The 26,684-nt window shown below is 46.0% G+C and overlaps 2 protein-coding genes across 4 annotated transcripts in view; one reads left to right on the forward strand and one right to left on the reverse strand.

Moving 5' to 3' along the window:
- The window catches only part of PAH (phenylalanine hydroxylase), a 102,487-nt gene extending 78,738 nt beyond the window's left edge, over positions 1-23,749 (reverse strand). The window contains exons 1-2 of the mRNA XM_060656582.3: positions 23,661-23,749; positions 5,284-5,359 (exon numbers count right to left, since the gene is read on the reverse strand). The gene's annotated coding sequence lies outside the window, so the exon portion shown is untranslated. The remainder of the gene's footprint in view (positions 1-5,283; positions 5,360-23,660) is intronic.
- Positions 20,055-26,028, forward strand: ASCL1 (achaete-scute family bHLH transcription factor 1). Of its 3 annotated transcripts, none has more exons than XM_060656583.3 (3): positions 20,106-20,326; positions 23,631-24,520; positions 24,883-26,028. In XM_060656583.3, the coding sequence occupies exons 1-2, from the start codon at positions 20,215-20,217 to the stop codon at positions 24,470-24,472; spliced, it is 954 nt and encodes a 317-aa protein (XP_060512566.3). In that variant the 5' UTR covers positions 20,106-20,214; the 3' UTR covers positions 24,473-24,520; positions 24,883-26,028. The 3 variants fall into 3 exon arrangements, with proteins under 3 accessions (XP_060512568.1, XP_060512566.3, XP_060512567.3); XM_060656584.3 differs by having other exon boundaries at positions 24,889-26,028; XM_060656585.3 differs by lacking the exon at positions 24,883-26,028 and having other exon boundaries at positions 20,055-20,326; positions 21,580-23,665.
- The last annotated feature ends 656 nt before the right edge of the window (positions 26,029-26,684 follow it).

Here is a 26,684-nt window from a genome sequence, read left to right on the forward strand (position 1 = left end):
AAGTTATAACATACATAGTGAAAATTCTCTCACACTTCCCTGTCCTTCAGACACCCGATTCTCTTCCCCAAAGACAACGAGTGCTATCAGTTTCTTTCAGAGATTTTTAAGCACATCTGTGTTCGTGTTTGTGCGCCTGTGTTCCTCTCCCTTTCAAATGGCAGCATAGCGGCCACGGTTATGTACCTTGCCACGTCAAACTTTTATTTTATATATCTTGAGATCACCTGCTTGCTACATGCAAATCTTCCTCGATCTGTTTTAATAGCTCCATTGTATTTCTTTGTATGGGTTGTCATAATTTAATCAGTACTTGTTAATGTTATTGTTTCCCATCTTTTGCTATTACGACTAATGCTGTGATGAATAATTTCATGTGTGCACATGTGTGCACATTTTATATACATGGAAGGATATGTCTGTATGAAAACATACTGTAAGCAGAATTTCCGCGTCGAAGGATATGGGCATGTACCACTTTAGTAGATATTGACAAATAATCTTCTAGAGGGTGCCCATATAATTTAGTATCCAAACTGGAGTTTTTTGAGAGTGAAAAGAAGCGCTCGTGGTATATATAGTGAGACAACGGGTATAAATTGGGACTATCACAGGCAAACTGTTATGGATTGTCTCCCAATACACACGTGTTCTGCCAATTTACACACGACAACAAAAATGTGACAGCTTCTATTTCTTTATAATGTTTCCACCCCATGGGAGGTTGCTTACCTCAGTATTAAGAAATGTCAACAAGCATATGTAGTGCTTTTCTGTTTAAAGAAAAAAGAAAGGTCAACAGATCGGTTCAGATACACAAAAAGACCAGATATCACTTGGGTAAATCAAACAAGCCTGCTGAGTCAACAGTCACAGCAAAAAGATCGTCAACATTATCTAGGGACAAGCAGGAGTCTACGTTTCCAGCCCATAACCCTCACCAAGGAGCACACACTTGTGGATGGTAACACCGGAGGGAATGAGAGATGTATCACCCCTTCTGGAAGCTCAACGCCACCACCACCTTTATACCCAACTAATGGCCATGAGATTAAAGCAGTTCTGGACAGAGTCTTTTCTAAAATAGACATAACTCATTAATCTCAGCCATACATTCCACAGGCTGATGGAGAGGCTATATATAGCACAAAACTCAGAACCAATTTCCCATGTATCACATTCAAACTCCTTACACTAACAACATAAACTGCTTGAGCTAAGAACACTTAAGAATTTATCCTTGTGGGACCAGAACAAATGTTAGATGCCCAGACATGTGGCCTTTAGACCAGTCATGAGGCTCCTGCACTTACCAAATGTTTAAATCCCTGACCATCTGGAGAACAAAAAACTCATTATACTTTTCATTACAATATCTTTTATTTTGAGCAAGGTTTGTCTTTGCGTTTACTTTTCCGTGAACCATCTATACCTTGGATTATATCCCTGCCACTTATTTTTAAAATCATCAGGCGGCACGTTGGCCTAGGCTTCATCCCTAACCTCCACCCCCAAAATCAGATACACTAAACCACGAGTGTTTTAGTGGTTTTAGTGGGGAGGAGAGGGATTTCTGGAAAGGAAAGAGAAATATCACAGCACACTAACAGAACTCTCTTTAATAAAATTCTCTCTTTCCAGTCATCTGTGTTAGTGTCTTAGTCTCCTTTTATGAATCTTTACAATAAGTGTTGAGCCAAGGATTGCAAAATGGGCTTCCCCATGTCCTGTATAGAAAGTCTCATATTCCAAAACAATCACATTTAACATATAATTGGAGTATTAACTGGACTGATGGATGTTTTTAAATTTGAGGTTTTCCCTTAAATATTTAATGAAGTCTATGCAGTTATGCAGAATTTAGAGAAGGTGAAAGTTGAGACATACTTTCCCTGGCATTTGTACCCATCTTGGACCATCTTTTCAAGGATCTTTGGACAGAAACAGCCTTGGAAGAAGGAGATGGTATCTCCTTCTGGGTCAAAGGGCAGATTTGGTTCCTGACCAGTGTGAAAGATAGAGAAGATATCCATCCCCCAAAATATCCCATGGTAATAAAGTCTTTCCCCTCTCCCTGAAGAAAATGTGCTTACATCCCAGAGTAAAGAAAACGCCTGTCTTTGGAGAGAAGGTTGTAGAAGTTGCCAGCAGCCCCAGAGAAGATGTAACTTTCCTAAGCTCAGTGTTCCTCATCTGTGACACAGATCCAGTCGGTGCTCAGCATTCACCAGATCCACTGTGCTTTGACATCCATAGGACGTGGGCGACGAGTCACGTAAATATGACGCACACGTTGTCTGTTGTGCTCTGAACAATAAACTGTTTAAACCACTGGGCTCATTATCCCCTGCTGGCCAATTTCATGGAAGTGTGGCAAATATCCCAACAGTCACACTGATGTTTAGGAACCACTTGACCTACTTGACAGAGAAAGCACAGAGATGTGGCATATGATGGCTAGCATTTTCCTTCCTTCTCTCTCATGGAAACAAAAGCTCTAAATTTTAGCTAGCCAGCCCCAAGACTTCCCAAAATAAAAACCCACACCTCCCAGCCTTCCCTGAAGCTAGACGTACTGCAGGTCTCATATCCGACCAAAGAAACGCAAGGAATAGAGGTCTGTGCAACATCGGAGAGGTGTATCTGCAGGAGGCATGCCTTTCTCCTTCTATGGTTTCCTTCTTGCAGGTTGGAAGGCAGAAGTGCTGACTGGAATCGGAACAACCGTGTTGGATTATGAGGTAAATGTAGGAGTTGGGGCTGTGCTTTTCAGAATAAGAAGAGAGAAGGATAAGGGTAAAAGAAGCCTGGTTCTTGACATCATGGAGCATCACTCCGGCAGCCTTGGACTTTTGACTTATTTGATATAGGAAAAAAATTAACTTCTGTTGTGTTCAAGCCTTTATTTTGAAATTTTTGTCACTCACAGCCAAATCTAATTCTAAGAATATGAGAAGCATGGAAATGATACTTCAGATGGATTTCTGTGTCCAAGAACCACTCTTTTGTCATCAGAATTTAGAGAACAATGCAATGTCTCACTGGAAGAACTTGGGAAATTCCCACCCAGCAAAATCAGTTAACTGTGAGCTTCTTCAGATCCTCGTTTCTGTGGCACACTTCTTCTTCGTCTAGCTTTTCCCACGTAGACGATCCAGAAATCTGAAGATCACCGCCGACCGGTGCCCACACAAACTAAATGCAATTAACATGTGAAGTTGTGGTTTTAACCAAAATAAAATTTAAAGCAGGCTCTTCCTGGAATTCTTAGGAAAACTTAGACATTTCTTCAGATTATAATAAAATCAGCTGGTAAATCAAGTGTATTTGATCAGAGGTTTATTGTGTGTGTGTGTGTGTGTGTGTGTGTGTGTGTGTGAGAATGAATGTGTAGTCTGAAGACTCTGAAGTCATTACATTAGCCTTCCTTCTTGGCAACATCAGCGTAAGGTCACTGAGTGTTGTCATTCATACGTTCACTTGATTTAACAAATATCTGTTGAGAATGTACTAGGTGTCAGAAACCGTTCCACATAGTAACGAGCACGACAGTCAAAGCTCTCATTGATTCTATTAGGGAACATGACCAGTGAACAAGCAGTATTAAAAAAAAAAAAAAAAAAGCAAGATGCACCGAGTAGAAATAAAGTTTTAAAAAGAGGTATTGTAAAAGAGATTGTTTTGGGGAGGCTGATTTCAGCGGGATGCACAAGGAAGACCTATTCAAGAAGGCATTGTTGGAGCTGAGAACTGAATTATGAGAAGGCTTCATTCTAAATAAAAAGATCTGGGGGAAGAGGCTCCCAGTGGAGGGAACTTCTGTACAAAATCTCTGAGATATTGAACATGTGGGACTTCTTTGAAGGGCAGACAGAGGCCAGTTGTGGTTGAAGTAGAAAGAATGGAGGGGAAAGAAGTGTGCACTGAGTTTGGAGAGGGAGCAGAACCAGTTCCTGTATTTATGACCAGTGGTGTCCGAAGGTCAGCTCATACAGACTTGTGAGAGCTGATTTTTCAGTGATTTCAGAGAGCTGATTTTTTGGTGAGCCTGTTGCTAAACATACCCATGATTAAAAACTAAATTACGTAAACTTATAATTGAATGAAGTGTATTAAAAACAGAGGTAATAAATACTCAAAATTCATTATTTCACAATTATTTTACCAATTTAATTGTCCATGCTCTTAAGGTTATTTATGCCTATGATATCTGTGTGGTAGAAATACTATATTAAATGCTACTGCATACCCCTTCTCAGTTTCGTGTTCATATTGGTAGCGTGAAATCTGCCATAGCGGGAATATTTACACCAGGGAAATCAGCCAACACTACAAATCAGGGGTAGAGTCAGTGGTTTGCTAAATAAACATTTACCACATCCCACTGACCATAACTATGGCAGCAAAACCACAAGTAGAACCGGATTGAAGCCAGATACCTCAGAGGGCAGGACAGCAATGTCACGCAGCGATTGAAGACATTTTAGGGCAGAATGAACTCAGTCACCGGTCAGTGGAGTAACACCATCAAATCTAAGAAGATCAGGGTAAGATTCAGTCTGAAGAAAAATCCAAAGTCAAAGCTAGGGAAGGCACCTCAATGGTGGGACTCAGGAGGAAGGCTTAGTACACCAAGTAGGTAATTAGTACTCCAATTCGTAACCCAAGTACGACCTCTTCCAAAAAGCCTTCTCTGTCACTGCCCCCAGTCAACTCAGCATCTTGAAATTTCCGCTATAACTAAACTCATCAACTTTCATGTCTTATTTTCACTTTTCATGTCTTATTTTTCACATGTCTCCTCCTTCTAGATAAAGAGCTCTCAGACCAGAGACCAAATCTTAGTCTTTTCAAATTCCAAGACCAAGCATGATGCTTAGTGCATACTAAGCACCCAATTCATATTAGTTTAATCAGAAATGTAGAAAAACATACACAAAAATGTCTGGGACAAAAAAGCTTAAGGAGAAATTAAAACTTCAGCAGTAAGGGAATAATTAAATTACAGTTCATTCTCAGATTCAGCCATAAAAATTATTTTTTAAATCATTAAAAATTTGTGTATCTCAAAATGCTCACAATTCAATTGGTGATTGATAAAATATAAAGTCTTGTATTTCCCATCGTGCAAATATGTAAAGAGGCATACAACCACAAAAAAGGAGGGGAAAGAGGTGTTTTCTTTAGATTGTAGGATTAGGAAAGAGGTTTTTTTTGTTATCTTTATGCTTTCACATTTATATTTGTATGGAAGAAAAGTTGCAAAGAGAAAAAGTAGCTTACCTAAAGAATTTGCCCAAAGCCATACTGGATTTCTAGTTAGCCATCCCTCAGCATTATTCTTTCCATCTCATCCTCTCTGGGGAGAGAAAGGGATAAATATTTATTCAGCACTTAAATATTTATTTAGTACCAGGCATACTGCAGAGGTCATCTTATTTAATGCTTTCTACAATCCAATGAGATAGATTTTTAGTATTCTCACTGGATGAATGAGGATATTGTGGTCTTGTGGGATAGGGGGCAAAAGACCTGGGGTGGTGATGTTAGGGTTGGGAAAATTACCTCCTATCCTTTCTCTCTGACTCCTGCATGAATCCTTCCTCTGCAGAAGAAGACGGTGGTATAAACATCCCTGTCCATTGAAACACTCCTGGCCCCTGTGGAGCCTCCTCAGTAGGTTTGACCATTTGAAATCTAAGTCTTGGAGGCCGCTGTCGCTACTCATTGAGTAATAACTTTGGGAAACATCTACTGAGGCACTCAACCCACCAGACCATGGAATGCTCGGTTTCTTGATAAGACAAATATGTGCTCTGCAGCTTGGATTCTTCTGCCTCTGTCTCATCAGGGGGGCAGGTGGATGAACTCTAAGATTGAGAAGACATTTGGGGAACTAGAAGTAAGTGAGATTCATCCATACAACCTAAAAATATCTATGAAGCTTGTGCTATAAGACAAACACTGTTCTAGGTTCAAGGATGTAACCGCCTCCCTGAATTTATATTCTTTTTTAGAATACTCTTTTAGAATGGATATTAATCAAACCATAGGAATACATTTAAATTTACAACTGCAATGAATGGCATGAAGGAGATGTGCATGCTGTTGTAAGAACTTCACCACAGGAAGTGCTCTCAGTCTAAACTTAGGAAGTAGAAAATCCCCAGACAAAAGGGAAAGAGAAGAACCTGGAACTGCCTGGCACCTCCAGACAAAATAAGCAGTGTATGCAAAATTCATGTGGTATAAACGATAGGATTCATGGTTGAAGATGCCACTGGAGAACTAGGGACAGCTTTGTAGACCATGTTGAGGGTTTTTTGTTTTAAGTTTATTTATTTATTTTGAGACAGAGAGAGAGAGAGAGAATGAGCAAGGGAGGGGCAGAAAGAGAGAGGGACAGAGGATCTGAAGCAGGCTCTGTGCTGAGAGCAGAGAGCCTGATGTGGGGCTCGAGCTCACAAACCATGAGATCGTTACCTGAGCCAACGTCGGATGCTTAACCAACTGAACCACCGAGGAACTCCATGTTTTTTTGGTTTTTTAAAAACCTTTATCTTGAGAAAGTTGGGAAGCCAGCAAGGTATATAATTAGAAGGTGCTTCTCTGAGATTTGACCATAAGTGGTCATAAGACCACTCTGGCTTCAGTGTGGAGAGTGGAGGGAGGGCAACAAGAGCAGTTAAGAGATGAATAGAGTTGTCCAGGTGAGAAATGGCCATGGTTCCTCAGATTAAAGTGGCATCGATGACGGATGGCGGAGATGAAGAAAATGGGATGGATTTGAGAGTCAGAAGATTGAAAAAAGGAGTCAGCTTAGATACGAGGAGTGAAGGGGAGTAACAGGTCAAAGATGAATCCTGAGCTGCCGAGTCGACCAAGATAGTACCATTCTTGGAGGTGTTGTGTCCCTGCTCTTGACAGACCAAGGAGATCTATCAGAGTTGGACTCTCTAGCTAGCCACTGAGAAGATCCCTGTGGAACTGGAACTCATTGGGATATTAAATTAAAGGTGGAGAAGCTAGATCTCCCTTTACTTGCTGTATTTCTAAAAACAAGTTTTCTATGTGTATTTTGCTTTTATTATTTATAGAGTACTTTCACACACATTATCAGTAAGATATGAAGTACTCTTCCTGTTTTAAAAATTTAGGAAATCAACCCTGAATATATAAGTGATTTGTTCAAAGTCACACAGGCCATCTGAATCCAAATTCCATGCTTTTAAAACTTTGTTTCAGCCATTCATTCTCTATGTTTACCACCTACTCACAGGCACCAAAGGCAGATTTGTCACAGAGCTAATGTCGCTAAAGCTCCATCGGGGCTCTGCACCTACAAACACCCCTCCATGGCCCTGGAAGGGACCCTAGCAATAGTTTCATCTGGCCATAAGTGGGCTTCTATTTTTGTAAAGCTTTCCAAAGATACTTATACCACAGTCAGACAAGACTGCCCTGTCTTTCTACTCTGACATCCTCTGTATCACACTTGTTGTGTCCAGTGGTCCAGACATCTTTGAGATCGACCTAAGGAGAAGTTAAGATGAAGGTGCATTTTATCTGCATTTGGTGGATGCATTTATTTATCTTTGTGGTCGCTTTCATGGAGATTTATTGCTGGTTGTCTGGATATAAGAAGGGTTTCCAGGAACACTCCCACTGTCCACCCTCTTAAGTCAGGGAGTCTTAAGGTTTGGGAACAGAAGTCTTGAGGCTATGTTCTAAGTGTCCAGTTTTCTTCCAACCCTGGTCAAAACAATTTCCTTTCTGGAGATCTAACATACTACAACGTGACGACAGTTAGAAATACTGTGTTGTATACACGAAATTTACTAAGAGGGTGGATCTTAAGTGTTCTCTCTCTCTCTCTCTCTCACACACACACACACACACACACACACAGAAAAAAGGAGAACAAAAGAGAAAGAAAGTGGTAACTATGTGACATGTTGAGTATGTTAATTAACTTGATTGTGGTGTTACAAATATCCAAGCATCAAGTTGTGTACTTTTAATATACACTGTATTTATTTGTCAATTATACCTCAATAAAGCTGAAGAAAAATATCATATGCCTGGATAACCCCTCCCCTAATTTAAAAAAATCAGAATTTCCTTCCTTATTAGGAATATACTTGACAGTAAAGCATGAAAATTATTAACACATCATTTTTTCCTTTTTCAATAAGAATTTTGTGAAATAAATTTATCAGACTTCTTGTGTTTATATGGCACAAATCTACAGCGGTTCTGTAAACTTTAGTTTGTAAAGTAATATGCTTTAAGCTTCCAAACTATCAAAACTAAAGAACAAACATCAACCATATGTTATAGAAAAAAAATGATTTATCTTTTCATTTGCTCTGTAGGTAAGAGTAAACATTTTGATGAGATGATAAGGGTGTTCACCAAAAATATAGAACAAGTTGTAGAAGTTTATCAGGCACTTAATTTATAAAAATATGTTAATTTGTCTGAACTGTGTGGCATTTTGCTAGCTTTATGTAATGTGTGATTTGTTTATATTTCTGCTCTAAAGGTATATTCATTTTTCTACATAATATTTATAATTTTTTTTATCTTTTTCCTAAATAGAGTCCCCAAAGTTTTATATGCATCAGAGTCCCCTAATCTGGATCTGTCCCCGCATAGGAATTACGTGGTTAAGACAGGAAAAAAAAGTGCCCTGCCTGGATCCAACGTAAAGTCTAGTGAGAAAATAGACCATGAAACAAGCAGGAGCAGCAGGTGAGTACAGGTTAGGCTAGGTGAAGGCCAAGTGGTGTGGGAGAGCATCAGAAGCGCCCTACCGTGTTTACGGTCCATGGGAATGGTTAGGAAAGGAAGGGGATACCCTGGTACCCAAGCAGCAAGGTGAGGTGAGAATTTCCTAGGTAGAAAGAAGAGCCTGAGCTCACATAAGTGTGACATGAAATCTTCACTAGCTGATCTAAGGTTCATGAAAGGCTTTTAATGAAAGCTTTGATGACTCGAAATAGCTTGGGAGCTCCTCCTCCTTTACTGCTTCCCTGAATTACCTGGCCCAACTTCACTAAGGAGAGTCAACCGCCCCTTCCTTCGGTCTGGTCTTACATTGAAAACTGCCTTTTTGCTTGCCCTCTTGCAAAAAGGAATATTACGTGAGCTCTCAGAACACAGGAACTGAGTCTTTTTTCAAGTTTTGCATCCTGGAGCATACTACATGCTTGGCATAGAGGAGGTATTCAATAAATGTTTTTGCAAATAATATTTATTCAGCCCCTGTCATGTGTCAGGCCCTGTTCTGGACACCAAAACCCACTAATAAACGGAACAGGCAAAATCCCTGCCCTTCTGGGGCCTACATTCTAGTGTCTGTTGAAAGAATGAACGAATGGTAGTGTGTATGTTAAAACAGCTCACTAAAAGAGATGTTAGGAAAGGGAACTGAGCTAATCAAAGTCTGTCCCCACGCATCTCTCTTCCTTAGCTCCAGACTGACCCCATGGATATGATGGTGTCACTCTCCTGTTTTAAAATGTTTCAGACCACCACACTTAGACCATCAGTAGGTCATTCAAGGCTTCCCATAGCCCAGCCTACCCTGCCCAAACCAACCCAACCCAGCCCTTACCATTCACCATAACATGGCCCCCGCTCCTCCCTATCTTCCCCTGCTCACACGTGTGTGAAAACAGACACGAAGAGTTCTGACACGTTAACAACCCTCATTATGTGACCCCATCAATGTCAAGTACGCCGAATCCTAAGTACCTGCTAAATACCAGGTTCTGTGTGTTCCTTGGAGAGAAGATCTGATTGCTTTCCTAGAGGGGAGGAAGCTATTCACATAAAAGATCACTGCTGACTCTAGGGAGCCTAGGGCAAGTGGAAGTGAGGGGACAGACACCCCAAAGGAGGGGGATGGTTTCTCTGAATCCTTTAAATTCTTCATTAAGAGCATTTTGCATGCCACTCTCTGTATCACAGATGCACACATTCAAGCAGCTTTAGTTCCACCAAGTCCATTCATTCAATCAACAAGCATTTATTGAGCACCTGCCTTGTTCCAGATACCATGCTGAGCATGCAAAAGGAGGCCAAGCAGAACCCCTACTATTATGGAGCAGTCAGGGCAGTGGATTCTTGTCCTAAGAAAATTGGGAGGCTATTGAAAGGTTTGAATAGAGGAGCAATAGGTTACGTTACACTTTGAAAAACTTACTTTGCCTGAGCTGCGACATAAAGTACCATTTGTTTGCACTCTGATGCCTTTTATGCATTTGACTGTGTCATCTACTTATATTGTTCTGGCAGCAGTGACGATGTTTGAGGGAGATTATACTGGAAGCAGGAAAAAACCCGAAGCAGGTTGACCAACTGGAAGACTATCGTCATAGGGCAATGATATTAGCACTAGACGGGAGGGAAATATTTATTTATATAAATATATATTTTTAAATCCATATAGATACATAATTAAATATATACCTTGATCGATATAACGATATATAAATTATACAAACAGACGATGAAAGAGGTTATATATAGTTAAGACTTGGCCATTGTGGAGAGGGCGTGAGAGAGCAGTGAGAATGTAGGACGACTCCTATGATTTTGTTTTGAGTGCGTGGACGGATGATGCCAAGCCCTGAATTATGGAACAAAAAGGAGGTAAGGATTTGAGGGAGTCGGAATGATGAGCCCAGTGTTACACGTGTTGTAGTGAATACACAAGGGGAACACCCCAGTAGCCATGTTGGTGGCGCACTTTGAGATCCCAGGGAGAGGTCCAGGGTAGAAATAAGAATTTGAGAGTCAGGGCACCTGGGTGGCTCACTTGGTTGAGCGTCACACTCTTGATTTCGGCGCAGGTCATGATCCCAGGGTCATGGGATTGAGCCCTGCGTCAGGCTTCACGTGTGAAGCCTGCTTAAGATTCTCTCTCTACTGCCTCACACCTGTCAGAATGGCTAAAATTAACAACTCAGGAGACAACAGATGTGGGTCAGGATGCGGAGAAAGAGGAACCCTCTTGCACCGCTGATGGGAATGCAAGCTGGTGCAGCCGCTCTGGAAAACAGTATGGAGTCTCTTCAAAAAATTAAAAATAGAGCTACTTTATGACCCAGCAACTGCACTACTAGGTATTTATCCAAAGGATACAGGTGTGCTGTTTTGAAGGGGCACATGCACCCCCATGTTTATAGTAGTGCTATTGACAATAGGCAAATTATGGAAAGAGCTCAAATGTCCATTGACTGATGAATGGATAAAGATGTGATATATATATATCTCTATATAGATATAGATATATAGATATATAGATATAGATATATAGATATATAGAGATATAGATATATTGATATATAGATATACACACACACAACAGAATATTACTCAGGGGTCAAAAAGAATGAAATCTTCCCATTTGCAATAACATAGATGGAACTAGAGTATATTATGCTAAGTGAAATAAGTCAGTCAGAGAAAGATAAATATCGTATGATCTCACTCATATGTGGAATTTAGGAAACAAAACAGATGAGTATAGGGGAAGGGAAGGAAAAATAAGATAAAAACAGAGAGGAGGGCAAACCATAAGAGTCTCTTTAAACATTTTTTAAATGTTTATTTATTTTTGAGAGAGAGACAGAGTGCAAGCAGGGGAGGAGCAGAGAGAGAGGGAGAGACAGAATCCAAAGCAGGCTGCAGGTTCTGAGCCATCAGCACAGAGCCTGATGTGGAGATTGAACCCAGGAACTGTGAGATCATAACCTGAGCCAAGTCAGGAGCTTAACCAACTGAGCCACTCAGGTGCCCCAAACCATAAGAGTCTTTTAAATACAGAGAACAGACTGAGGGTTGCTGGAGGGGTGTTACGTGTGGAGGATGGGCTAAATGGGTGATGGGCATTAAGGAGGGCACTTGTTGGGATGAGCACGGGGTGTTATATGTAAGTGATGAATCACTAAATTCTACTCCTGAAACCATTATTACACTATATTTATTTATTAAAAATAAATTTTATTTATTTTAAAATAAAATTAAAGATTAATTGATTAGTTAAATTAAAAAAGTTAAAATCTAAAGACCTGAAAAAAATAAATGAATGTTTCGTAGAATTCACCTAAAAAAATAAAAAAGATTCTCTCTCTCTCTCTCTCTCTCTCTCTCTCTCTCTCTTTCCCTCTGCCATTCTTCCCCACTCATGCTCTCTCTCTCTCTCTCAAAAAGACAAATTTTAAAAATAAACATACATTAAAAATATTTTTAAAAGTTTAAAAGGAATTTGAGAGTCGTCAGCAAAAGATGTGGAAGCTCAAATCTACAGATAACATGTGTCCTTGGGAAACTGGAGATGGGAAACTGAAAACTAGTACTGAGAAAAAATTACCCAAGGGATAAGAATCACGGTAGCCAAAGGAGGAGAGAACATTAAGAAGAGGTGAGCAATCAACAAGGCCAAGGACATTGGGACAGCCAAGTAATGTAGGACCGGAAGTAGCTATTACATTCAACAAAGTGGAGTACTGGTGAGTGTGTTAGTCTGTATTCTTCAGAGAAACAGAACCAGTAGGAGAGATCTGTATCTATATATATATCTATCTATATCTATACTAGTAAATAGATGATAGATTAGATTAGATAGATAGACAGATGATAGGTAAATACTGAAAGAGAGAGAGAGAGAGAGAGAAAGAGAGACACTATAAGAAATTGGTCAGTGGTTATGAAGGCTGAAAAGTCCTCAAACCTGCAGTCAGTAAGCTAGAAACCCAGGAGAACAGAATGGGGTAGTTCCAGCCTGCATCCAAGGGCCCGAGAATTAGCAAAACAAATGGTGTAAGTTCCAGTACAAGTCCAAGTCTAGAGATAGGAGAAAACCAATGTTCTAGCTTGAAGACAATCAGGGAGAGTACGAGAGAGGGGGGTGTGGGGGAACTCTCCCTTACTTACCCTTTTTGTTCTATTCTGGCCTTCAGTGAATTGGGTGCTCCCCATCTATATTGGGGACAAACCTCGGAGCATCAGTTGGAATTAAATAAATGGAACTGTGGTGTAGACTACTGTTCTAAGAAATATGATTGACAGCTTAGGGTGGTCATTAAGATCAAGGAGTGGGTTGGCTGATTTTTAGGATGGGAAGGTAAGCATTTTATGCTACAGGTTTATGAAATAATCAATCACACCTTCCAGACTCAGCTGGGGAGAGACCAGATTGGGAAGAAATAGAACTTGGGAAAGGAGGTTGGAGAGACATCCAGTAGGAATAAGGATGAGAAGGAATCAAAGTGGAGAATGGAAAGCTAAGGTTTCCAAGGTGGAGCTGTTCTGGGTGCAAAGTCCAAGATGTAGCCTCAAAAGGAGTGGCCAAAGGGGAAGTGAAGTTTGCTTGAGTTTCAAAAGTCAAGGAAGCTGGGTACTGGGTGTTCCCATGGCCCTTTTATTCAGACTGAATAGTTCTGACCATTCTTCATGCCGTCATCAAAGACTATCTCTGTAATAACTTACCAAACCTCTCCACCCCCTTCAGAAGTCACCAGGGCATCCCCTTTACCCAAAGAGAGTGTATCTATGGGACTAGTGTAATTTCTTTACCAGAAGAGATTCCTTCTTCACAGCTCTGAATAATGGACTGTGTCTCATCATCTCGAATACCTCTAGAGTACTCCATTTTCAGAGTACAAAAATTTCACTCTATAACTTGTCAAAAAGGCCAATTGGCCAATTGGAGGGCACCTGGGTGGCTCAGTCAATTGAGCACCAGAGTCCTGATTTCAGCTGAGGTCATGATCTCACAGTTCCTGAGTTTGAGTCCCACGTTGGACTCTGTGCTGACCGTGTTGGATTCTCTGTCTCCCTCTCTCTGCCCCTCCCTTGTTCTCTCTGTCTCTCTCTCTCTCTAAAAAAAATAAAAATAAACATTTTTTAAAAAGGCCAATTGGCCCCAGATTATAACTTGATGGGTCAGGAATGAAGTTTCAGAATCTGAACGTTAACAATCACCGCGTATGTTTCTTTTTTTTTTTAAAGTTCATTTATTTACTTTGAGAGACAGAAAGAGAGAGAGAGAGAGAGAGAGAGCACAAGTGGGGGAGGAACACATATATATAGAGAGAGGATCCCAAGCAGATTCTGCAATGTCAGCACAGAGCCCATTTCAGGGCTCGAACTCACAAACGGTGAGATCATGACCTGAGCGGAAATCAAGAGTGGGACGCTTAACCTACTGAGCCACCCAGGCGCCCCTCGTGTGTTTCTAATGTGGGTATTGTGGGGACCCGATACAAGCCGCACAGAACTCTATGGTGGAAGTCAATTGTACAGAGTAGAATCAGTAGAATGAATCGAATTGCCAAGGTTTTTCACGCAGTACTCCCTGCAGATTTAGAAACAACCGGCAGGTGGCGAGCGACTCACACAACCCGCAGTGGAGGACTGTGAGTTTTCCTGGTCCCCAAATCCCTGATCAAAAACTGCTCAGGCCTATAAAGAAGAATCCTGTTTCCTAAGAAAAGCTGTTAGTGATAAGGTGAGTTACTTCCCTTTACACCAGATTCCTGATGAGCAATGGCCCACCCACGTCTTTCCCTTTCCCCACGAGCCAGCAGGTACTGGTCTGGCAGGTACTGGTATCAGTAGGTACTGGTCTACATCATGAGGTTGTGGATGAGATCATTTGCCCCCTGAAGGTTCTTTCCATAAAAAACTGGAAAAGATGTTTGTCTGCTCAAAGAAGCGAGCCATGACCACGAAAGGGTCACGTGGTGATGTCTGTATTGTCTATATAGTCAGAGCCAGAGGGGAGGTATCTTACTCAGTCCCTCATTTTGTAGATGAAAACCAGTCTAGGAAGAAGGTGAGCAATTTGCCTGAGGACACAGCGCTAGAAAGTTCCAGAACCTGGAGTCTATCTCTTTGAATTCAAGTGGCTTGCTTTTGCACTGTCCTTAACACTACGGGTATGCATGTGTCTGCAGTTCACCAGTGTCTGCTCATGACTTGCCATATGGGAGAAGCTAGGGATGACCATTTGGTTGGGGAAGAGAAGCTGTTTGACTTTTAGGATTCCAAGAAGAATCTCCCCTTCCTAACTAGATTGTGTATTTACCCAATGGGGGTAGGCTGGCGGATGAGGGAGGGTGAGAGTCTAGACTAATGGAACTTGAGTCAGAGGGCTCGCCATTGTTGTCCCACCTTGACTTTTTAATAGACCTCCTTTTCTTACACACCTCTTTTTCTGCCTGCTAAACTACAAGCTTAGTGAAGACAATGCTTTGTCTTCGTTACCTCTAACTATGTTCTATAGTTAGTTGATGCATCAATGAGCATATCGACCCTGATCACTTTGGGATCAAAGTGGCATTTTCTAACACCTTAGATGAATAGCATATTCCTCCTGTTATGTACTCAGTATGCTCACACTTATTTAGCAAATGCATATAGTGTTCACTCTGTGCCAAGCACTGTTCTCAGAATGTTACAAATATTAACTCATCTCATTTCGTTTCTGTTGCTGTTTCTCTAAGGTTCCCTGTCAATAAATATCCATGTGTCAGAAATCACCCTCTTCCTCTCCCTCCTCCTCCCCCCCGCCAAAAGACCCTGCAATACTGGGCATAGGGGAAAGTGTTGGGGGGAAAGGAAAGAGTTAAGTGGCCCACCTGGGGGCTCAGTTTCCCAAATAGACTCCGGGACCCTGGCGGTGGCCTCCTTCCTCACCTCAAGTGAGCAAAAGCCCTTGGCCCTTGGGGCAGAGGGCCAGGTCTGCACCGAGGTGGAGACGGCTCACAGCCGCCTGGCTGATTTATAGGCCAGCGCATTCCCGGGCCGCGCCGCAAGGAGTCGGGCTGAGCTCGGACTTTGGGAGGTGATGATGGACACAGGACACGTGGCCACACAATGGGGACACACGACTGACCTCAGTCACTTCGGCAAACTGCCCCTGCTTTCGGAGAGCGGCAGGAAAGCTTCAGGAGCTCCGGAACCCTGGGCGCCTGCGTCCTTCGCCCCAGCCCGTAGCTCGTGTCACCCTGTTGAGAGCAGAGAGCACCCAAGGGCGCTCATCCCCCACCCCCTCCAGAGCTCTGAGAGGCCCCTCATCCTGAGCTTTAAAGCCTTTCCTGGAGCACGGGAGCCTTGATGCGGTGCACACTGTGTGAAGACAGGCACAAGGACCATTTCCTCTTGGGGCTGATTCTGGCCAGGACGTGCTGGGAACGAAGTTTCCCCGCGTGTCAGATGCCGGCACCCAGGGACTAGGTGACGCCTCCTCGCGGCCGGGCAGGGCGAAAGACAGAGGAAAGGCCAAAAGAGGGTGGAGAGGGTGTTGTGGGAGGTGGGGGGGAGGGGGGGAGGGATAGGAGGAGAGGCAACCGAGAGGAAGGGGGGGATGGGAGTGGAGGCCGTATGAATTTGAGAAGGAGCGATCAAGTTGGGAAAAAAAATAGCAAGGCTTTTTTTTTTTTTTCTTCCCTCCTTGTATGCAAACTGTCACTTCGGGTTAGCGCGAGCCCTTATCTGGCTCATTAGCATGAGCTGTGGCGAACGCGCTTAAACCCTCTAATTATTTATTATGCCGTCACGGAGCAGGTCGCAACCCCGGGGCGCCCTTGCGGGGACCCGCAGAGGCGGACACTGCGCGCCGCTGGGGCGCAGCGCCCAGTGCGACTCTAAGCTACCAGGGTGAGATCCTCCTTGCTAGGAGCCCCGCGGGGAGCTGTTCCTCAGGGCAACGCGGCAGAATTATTGGGGCCTACCAGAAAGCCCCCCCCCCCCCCGCATCCATCCCAGTGACGTGGTGCAGCCCTCACCTCTCGAGTCTATACTTGCGCCCGGTCCTCTGAATTAGCAAATCTAAAGACCGAAGTTGGTGGGAAGGAAACAGGATTTTTGCAAAAGAACAAGGAGCTGGAGCTTGGGTTGGGTGGTATGTTGGGTGCACCGCCCAGAAGGACCCTGGGGAGAACCCGAAGGTTGGGGAGCCCTCTTCCCCCTCTCCCCCACCGCTACCCCCGCCGCGTTCCGCGAGAGTTGGTAAATTGGGGGGAAAGGCGCCCGGCTGCAAGCCGGCCACTCATGTCCAGGGCTCTATTCAGAAAACAGTTTCAAAATAAGTTAACCTCGGTAGGGTGTCCCCCCCTCTCCCCTTCTAATTGTCCCCCCTTCCCCCTCCCGCCCTCCATTCGAGTCTGTTTTATGTTCCTCTGCGTTGTGCCAACTATTTTATCTTTATTCCTTCTCTTTCTCTTTGGCCATTCATTCCTTTTTTTGTGTGTGTGGCTTCCCTGGCTGATGTGCGGCTCGTTACCACCCACTGCACGCTCGCTCCTGTAGCTGAGGTGTTTCTATACAAACTCAAGCGTCCAGTTGTCATATTAATTATTACACTGAGTAATGACTGAAATGGTCAAAATAAGGGTAGACTCGAGAGCTCTTTTTCTTGCTGCTCAAAGATTCAGCAAAGAAGCCGTGCAACAAAGCAATAATTGGTCCCCAGAAACACTCCGACAAGGCATGGAATATAGGTTTCATAGAACCCAGCGATTGTGAAGGGGGGAAAGCTCTGAATGGACCCCACGCTTCTTTTCTAAACTCTCTTGCTGAGCAAAAAATGGACCTCTGTTTGAATACTGCCCTGATCCTTGAATACTATACCCAGCAGAGAAAAAAATGCACCATTTATTGTAAGTTTTTTTTTTTCTTCTGCAGCTATTCATGGGGTCTCTGTGAAGAATCAGCTGGTTTTGTTTACCGTGAAAGACCTTTACTTTATTTTCATTCTTGGAGGAGGTGGGGTGGGGGGGAGGGACAGAGAGCCATGTGCCTAGACGGAGAGGAGCTGGCCTACTGTAACAAAATAGAGTGTAACAAATCCTACAAAAGTTTAGAATGTATTGATTCTTTGGAGAGCTATATAGATTAACGACTTTCTTTATGCTTATCCCAGGAAGGTATTTAATCATAATGTAAATGGGGCTTTAGAAAAAATAAAGACTTAGCAGCAGTTAGTTCTCCTATTTGGAGAACTTCAAAAGGACTTGTGAGAGTGGCTGCAAATTACTCCCTCACCCCGCCCGAAACCCCCCCTCCCTAACCAAAAAGCCACAATAAAATAATAGTTTGTGCTTTTATTGTTTTGTTTTTTTTTCCAGCTTTTCTTTTTCTCCTTTTTAAGGCGTATTGAAAAAGCAAATAGATTTGTTTGAAGCCTGGATTCCTTAATGCAGGTGCAGGCCTGGCTGCTGTGACCAAGAAGCCAAGCCAAATCTGTGGTTCATGCTATTCTGCCTCACACACACACCCCCCCCACCCCACCACCACCCTGCTTCCCCAGGCCATCCCAGGCCGGTCAGACCTAACTCGGGGCTGGGCAGCAACAGTTTCTGAAGTTACCTTGGGAAGGGTGAGCTTGGAGACAACAGATTAAGCACTAATAAACTTTTCATTTTTCCTGGATAGGACAGTGTCGAGTACAGGCCATGAATACTCTGTATACCCACTTTTCCTGAAGCATCTGTGACTTCTGGGACTTAGCACTCACTGAAATTGAGGTTTATGCTAAAAATATTGTCTCCAAATCAAGAATCAAGGCCTGTGTTCATCTTTGTACTTAAATGTAATTTTGTTAAGTGATCTGTTCAATGGAAAATCTAGTTTTACTTTTAATGTTAACTCCCTTCCCCCCAAACAAAAAGGATGGATGGAACCTTTTAAAAGACATAAGGCATATCTCCTTTCCATGGAGAGAAGGTGCACAATTCTGGAGCTTGAGGAGAGTGTGTGAGCAAAGGTAGCACTGGTCTGGCCTTTAACTGTGAGTGGAAATTACGGTAACAGACTTGGGGTACCAGGGCCTCAGGTCTCCAGGGCAGCAGATCCTCCTGTATCACCAGGAAAGCCGGCTCCCCATGTAGATACCAGTGCTGAAGGCAGACCAGGATTAAACTAAAGTATGGTCCAGTTCCAGGATTCCCTAACATAGAAGAGAGGCCTGCAATGCTAGAACAGAACGGCTTTCATTGTTTTGCAGGAGAAAGAGAAACCTTCCCATTTTTCTGGGATGTCTATATTCTGGGTAATACACACCAAAGGCGGTCAATGTCCTGCCACCCCATTACAAGAATGGCAATCCCTGATATGTGTGGAGGGATTTACAAAGTGAATTCACAAACATCAGATTTAATTCTCCTGACAGCCTTGACAGATGAGCAAAGAAAGTGTCACTACTCCATTTATGGATGAAGGTATTAAACACTCCTTTTGTGAGTTTTCTTCTCCCTCCGCATCTAGATAAATGGCATTTTGAGTGTCCTAGTCAAGTAAAGCCCAGGGGACTTGCTCAGAGGCAGGCCCCCTGGTTGCCAAGAGAGCCACAGAAAGCTAGAGGTCAGGGTCGGTGGTTCTGCTAAAGCCCCTACATGCGCAAGCCGTGAAGCTTGTCCGTATCTGACCTCACTTGCTTCTGTTTTATGTTAAAATGTTGGGTTCAGTGCCATCTTGATTTTTGAGCATCACCCCATTCCTCTAAAATGACAGGAATTACCCATTTCCAGATGCTGGGACAGTGGGACAGGGTGGTGATGAAGATCCGATGGCTGGACAATGGCTACAGCGATTATCACAGCGTGGTACCAGGAAGCATCCTCCCACAATCCCTTTCCTGGATGGGCTGTGTGAGCAGTGACTTCCTCATAGTTTTAGAAAGGCTATTCTCATTAATCCCTTCCTATTTACCCCTGGCCCAGAGCGCTCCACATACATCTGGTTGAAACCTCACAACTCTTGGAAGTAGGTACCATAACTCCGAGCATGGGGCAGGTGAGGACTATATCAAGTCCTAGCTATGAGGACTAGAACAGAGGCTATTTGCTCAAAGTCATAGCTGTTAAGCAATAGAGCCTGGATAGCAAATCAAATCCATTTGTTCTATCTGCCAGTGCAAAGTCTAGGTTCCCTGGGCCTCAGAGAGTATATGGCAGTTCTCTCAGGGGGGGTGTGTGTGTGTATGTGTGTGTGTGTGCAGGGGTGGGTCCTAATCTAGGTCACAGGGTCAGAAGCAGGATTCCAATGGCCTTTTAAGCCTCAGTGTTTGTTTCAAACTGATGAAACAACCAGAAGGGCAATTTCCGTGGCAAACTCTTGCTGGTGGTGCACAATCCCCAAAGACAGAGGCCAAGCCCCTCGAAAGGGAAGCTAGCCCACTCAACCTTGCGGTCGGAGAAGATGGAGAGGACACTGCCCGGCTGGGAAGGGTGGGTGGCAGGAGGAGCCTGCTTTGCGCTCACTCAAGTAGGCAGAAGGGAACGCCTGGGTTTTTGGAGATTTTGCAAAGCCGGTAAGGACTCAGGCTGAGGATGCGGGAGTGGGGCGGGTTGAGAATGGGAGCTGGCTCTGGGCTGGAGCGGGGAGAAAAGGGACAAACGTTCCGTTGGCTTTGGCCGGAAGGATCCCAGCGCCCGCTGTCTTTTCTCCTGGGCGGAGGCCAACACGCAGGACCACTACAATGCATGGCTTCACTAGTCGGAGTATTCGGGAGCCCATGTGATGGAGTGGGGGGGGGGGCCTGGGGGTTGGGCTTAGGCTGTGGCCTTGAAGTCTCTGACAATTAGGATCTCCGCGCACGAGTGAAGTCCGCACCCGAAAAAGAAACCGAGGACGCGCTCGGGCTATTGGCAACTTTTCCGCACCCCTAGACACACCACTGGAAATGGGCTGGTGGTCGCCGCTCTTGCACTGATGGAGAAAGGGCCGTAGAGAAAGAGGAGCTTGTTCTAGGTTAAAACGCAGAAACAGTGCTAGAGCCAGGACCACAGGCTTTGTCAAATGAGGAGTGATAGAGTCTGAATTGGAAGGGCGCTTGAATCAGCCTGCGAAAGAAAACGCACTTCGATGGGTCCGTGTTGGCGACTCCGCTCATTTTGCTCAAGAGAAGTGGATGGGGCACAGGCGGCTTTTCGTGGACGCCTCCTAGCGGCCTGCACCCGGGGCTCACCGCCGAGGCGTGTGGGTGGGGAGACACGCCTGAATAACCGCTATTTCGTCAGGTGGTCTACCAGGGGCTTCTTCGGGTACCAAATTGGTGATGTGGCTGTTTTAGGCCTCACAGCCTCCTATACTTCCCAGAAATGAAGACAAAAGTTATCTTGGAGTCCTCTCAACTCCTTTCCCGGGGTGGGGGGCGGGGGTTGGGGGTGAGGGGAGAGGACAGAAGTGTATATGCCACCGAGTCCATCAGTCCTGTGGGGTCGACCAGCCACAGGTTACTGTGAGGAAGGAGGCTGGGTGGGGAAAGAGGGTTACAGAACTGGTCTCTGTTGGCACGGTTAGGTCCCGTGCTTCCCAAACCCACACGTTTTCAAAGAGGAAACTGAGGCAGAGAAGACAGGTGCTTCATCTCGGAGCCATTCGTCCTCACTGCCCATCACCGCCACCGCTACTGTTCTGGCAACCCTGGAAGCTAGGCACACAAACCAAAGGTGGCTCCTTGGGTCACCCCCATAGATCCTTTAGAAAGACCCATCTCCCCAAAGGGAAGTCCAATGAGAAGCAATTATTTGGGTAATTCTCCACAATCGTCCCTGCTTGCAGGTCTCCGATCAAAACTGTCTATTTCTACTGCACAAATCAGCCGGACGATTCCCTCTTCTTCTGTCTACGACGCGACCTGAGACGTGCCCCCAGCCTCCTTCCCCCGCCTCCAGCAGAGCGGTGCAGAGATGGGAGCGGCGGCTGGGTCCGCATTCTCCAAAGGGCCGCTTCCCAAGGCGCCCCGAAGCTGGACCCGGCTCCGGCCGGAGAGCGCCAGGGCCCAGGCCCAGGAAGGGCGCCTGGGTGGGCGCAGTCCCAGCGGCCGAGCGACGGCTGCAAGCGACTCCCCCTCCCTCGCGGCGCCAGCACGCGGCCCCGCCGGGCTCCGCTCCCAGTCGCCTGCCACCGGCCCGCCGGGCACACGCCTGGGGCGGGATGGAGGCTGCGCCAAGGCAGCCGAGGTAACTGCGGCGGTGCCCAACGACCAGAGAAACTCCTCTGGCCCCTCAACCTCCACCCCCAACTCTTTTCTCAGACCCACTTTGGGAAACCCCAGAGCGCCCCGCTCTTTATGCATTCCCCAGCCGGTCCGGAAATCATCCTCTGGGATAAAGCCACTGAGGTCATCCTGGGGGGCATCGCGGCCAAACACCTACGTATAGTTCTGATCCCAACCAACCCTCAAGGAGATCACCTCCCGTCTTTATCGGCCCCCTCCACAGTTCAGTTGTGAGGAGCATATCCTAGTTTTTATACCTGGATGGGACATTAGAGACCATCCAATCCAAACTTCTGTTGCTACAGACGAGGAAACTGAGGCTCGGAGCGGATTCCACTCACCAAGGGCCACAGAGCTAGCGGGAGGATGCTTTGGGACTAGAACCCAGCCTTAACGGTACTTTTATTTACTTTCGCAGTCCAATAATTCCCACGGAGTTCTTTCTCCCCATCTTTCTAACCTTCGATCCCAAATTTGCTTCAGCTCCCAAGAAAGGCGAAGACCCCCCCCCCCCAAGAGAATGACAGTAGGTAGAAGAAAGCAGGAAAAATGGAGCCCCAGTCTCGTCGACCCGCACACCGCCTCGTGGCACTTTTTCTGCTCAAAGCCTTCCCTGAGCTTTGCTCCAAGTTCTCAGGAGAATCCCGAGGCACTTCACCCCAAACCTTTCCACCCATATACCCCCAATTCCCAGGGCCATTCGCCCGTCCAGACACGCCGGCCCCCCCTTTCTAGAGCCACCCCCGGCTGCAGCCCGCCCTAAGCGCGCCGCCTGTTTATTCAGCCGGGAGTCCGGCACGCGCCAGGCGCACGCACTGCAACAACAAACCCGGCTGAATGGAGAGTTTGCAAGGAGCCGGCGCAGGGACCGGGCGGGGGGAGGGGAGAGGAGGAGGGAGAGTTTAGGGAGTGGGTGGGAGGAGGAGGGAGGAGGAGGGGGGAGTGGGGGCTGCAGCCGCTCGCTACAGCAGCGGGGAGTGGGGGGCGAGGCGGGGCCAGCGCTGCGCGTGGGGCTGGGTGTCCCATTGAAAAGGCGGCCGCACTCCGGCCTCCCAGCACTCTCTCACTTCTGGCCAGGGAACGTGGAAGGCGCACCGACAGGGCACCGGCCAGGGAGGGCGAGGGCAAGAAGGAAATAAGAAAGAAAGGGAGTTAACAAAATTTAACAAAACAAAACAAAACAAAAACAGCCTGAGCCACGGCTGGAGAGACCGAGACCCCGGCGCAAGCGAGCGCAGCCCTAGGGGGCGAGGAACGGGAGACTCAGCAGAGCGTGCTCACCACTGACTTTTGCTCCTTCTGCCTTTAAAACAAAACAAAACAAAACAAAAAAAACAACAACAAAAAAAACAAGAAGGCGCGAGCGGCAGGCTCACACGCGAGCGCCACGCGAGGCTCCTGAAGCCAACCCGCGAAGGGAGGAGGGGAGGGAGGAGGAGGAGGAGTGGAGGGAGGAGGAAAAGCGTTTGCACCTTCGCTGCTCCCACCCAAAGAAGTCTCCCTGGGATTTTGTTTGTTTTTTTTTTTGTTGTTGTTGTTTTGTTTTTTTAACTTCCCTCCGGGCTGCCTCTTCATCTCTCCCCTTCTTTCCCTCTCTGTTCGTGCACCCAAGTCCTGTCTGTGTCCCCTCGCGCGCCCGCACCTCGCGTCCCCGCTTGCTCCCCTTCGGCGACTCTTTGGCGGCCGCTGCGCATGGAGAGCTCTGCCAAGATGGAGAGCGGCAGCGCCGGCCAGCAGCCGCAGCCGCAGCCGCAGCCGCAGCCGCAGCCGCAGCCGCAGCAGCCCTTCCTGCCGCCCGCAGCCTGCTTCTTTGCCACGGCCGCGGCGGCGGCGGCGGCAGCGGCGGCGGCGGCGCAGAGCGCACAGCAGCAGCAGCAGCAGCAACAGCAGCAGCAGCAGCAGCAGCAGCAGCAGCAGCAGCAGCAGCAGGCGCCGCAGCTGAGCCCGGCGGCCGACGGCCAGCCCTCAGGGGGCGGTCACAAGTCAGCGTCCAAGCAAGTCAAGCGACAGCGCTCGTCCTCGCCCGAACTGATGCGCTGCAAACGCCGGCTCAACTTCAGCGGCTTCGGCTACAGCCTGCCGCAGCAGCAGCCGGCCGCCGTGGCGCGCCGCAACGAGCGCGAGCGCAACCGCGTCAAACTGGTCAACCTGGGCTTTGCCACGCTCCGGGAGCACGTCCCCAACGGCGCGGCCAACAAGAAGATGAGCAAGGTGGAGACGCTGCGCTCCGCGGTCGAGTACATCCGCGCGCTACAGCAGCTGCTGGACGAACACGATGCGGTGAGCGCCGCCTTCCAGGCTGGCGTCCTGTCGCCCACCATCTCCCCCAACTACTCCAACGACATGAACTCCATGGCCGGCTCGCCGGTCTCCTCCTACTCGTCCGACGAGGGCTCTTACGACCCACTCAGCCCCGAGGAGCAAGAGCTGCTCGACTTCACCAACTGGTTCTGAGGGGCTCGGCCTTGTCCTGGCCCCGGTGCGAGTGGACTTTGGAAGCAGGTAGGTTGCATTTGGGAGTGAACGGTGTGATATTCTTACCTTCATTCTTTTTCCTCCGTCTTAGTGTCTGTAGGAGGGGGACTGTCTCCACGGAGATGGGGGGGAGGGGGTTGATTTAAAGAATTTGTAAATTAATTTAAAGTTTGTCGGTTTCAAACCCTGGTTTGTTAGTTTCAGTATTGGCCTCTAAGAGTGGCTGGAGGGGGGATAACGGGGGGGGGGGGACGTTTTGCGAACGATGGAGAACCGAGTACTAGGACCTGTCAAAAGAGGTGTTGCACCTGACAGATCCTCCCTCAAACCTCCACTTTCCTCCACTGCCAGCCTCCAAGTTCATACTAACCTCTCCCCTTCTTCTCAAGTTATAGGGTCACCGCACAACCTACATCTTTAGTGCTTTCTTGTCAGCGATGTTGGAAGGGAGGAAAAAAAAAAGAAAAAAGAAGAGAAGAAGGAAAGAAAAAAATAAATTCAGGCAACCAACCGCAAGACCAACTAAGCAGCGCATGCCTGAGAAGCAAGGCTCTCTCGAAACAGGGATGCGCTCAGAACTCTATCTTTGCACTCCCAATTCTTTACGGAGATATGAAGGGTGACTAGGACCTGAGTCAAAGTGCAGAATGCAGCTTGCGTGCAAAAGCAGTGGGCTCCTGGCGGAAGGGAGCAGCACAGCCCTAGAGAAAACTCCCACCCACCAGTAACAGGCAGAACTGAAAGCACTTGCTAGGATGCCCTCACCTCCCCGCCCTCTCTGAAAGTGCAGTTCTAAGCCCTGTAGAAATGGGTTGGTGTCTTTCTTCTCATTATCCCCATCCCAATATGCTGTGGACATTTGTCTGCAGTGAAATTATGCTATACTCAGTCCTTCGAAACCCAGATCCTCCCCGGGGGGGGGGGGCTCCCCAAACCCCATTTCCTCACACCATCTTTTCTACCATTTTCATCATAGAATGCTTCCAATCTTTTGTGAATTTTTTTATTATAAGAAAAATCTATTTGTATCTATCCTAACCAGTTTGGGGATATATTAAGATATTTTTGTACATAAGAGAGAAAGAGAGAAAAAATTTATAGAGTTTTGTACAAATGGTTTAAAATGTGTATATCTTGATACTTTAACATGTAATGCTATTACCTCTGCCTATCTTAGATGTGTAGTTCACCTTACAACTGCCATTTTCCCCACGTGGTTTTGTAAAGAACTCTCCTCACAGGTGAGATCAAGAGGCCACCAGATGTACTTCAGCACCAATGTGTCTTACTTTATAGAAACTTTGTTAATGTATTAATGATGTTATTAAATACTGTTCAAGAAGAACAAAGTTTATGCAGCTACTGTCCAAACGTAAAGTGGCAGCCAGTTGGTTTTGATAGGTTGCCTTTTGGGAAATTTCTATCACTGCCTTTTTTTTTTTTCCTTACTGTTTTATTACAGACTTACAAGAAACGTGTATAACCCTGTTTTATACAAACTAGTTTCGTAATAAAACTTTTTTCTTTTTTTACAAATGAAAATAATCAGCCTCCTCCACGTCTTCCTTGACTCCACGGTCCCTGCACAAGTTATTTTCGAAATGCCAAAGGGGAGGAGTGGGTGGGGGAGAAGAGGGTGGTATACAGCATGCTAAGTGGCAGAATTGACAAAGATAAGTGCTATAACCAGTGCTACCCAAGGTGACTCTATGACAAACGTAGAGGGAAAAGATAGGTAAGTAAAGACAACTTTCTTCCACTTTTATGCTGCAAACGCGCAAGCGTGCACACACACACACACACACACACACACACACACACACACCCCGAGAGAACAGGTGGTGAGTAATGACTGCAATGTCTTTTGATGAAATGATTGTATATTTAAAAAATCTCCCAGAAAAATGAACTGGAAGGAGAGGATCCTCACCTTCACTTTCTAACCCTTAGCCCCATTTGGAGAGTTTCTCATTGTGAAACCATGGAAAAGCTGGATGAGATAATGGATATTAGGGGTGGGCGTAAAGCTGCTGGTACTGGAGCTTGTGCAGGGCAGGGGTGCGGGGGGGGGGGGGGGGGGGGAGGCAGTCTTTGCTGTGCTCCCAGTGGTGGGTGTGTTCTTCCTTCACTTCTAGGCACACATTTTCTGTTCCTTTTTCCCACTCCACACACTTCCCATATTGATTTTAAG

This window comes from Panthera onca, chromosome B4 (assembly GCF_046562875.1).
Source record: "Panthera onca isolate mPanOnc1 chromosome B4, mPanOnc1 haplotype 2, whole genome shotgun sequence".
Classification (NCBI taxonomy): domain Eukaryota; kingdom Metazoa; phylum Chordata; class Mammalia; order Carnivora; family Felidae; genus Panthera; species Panthera onca.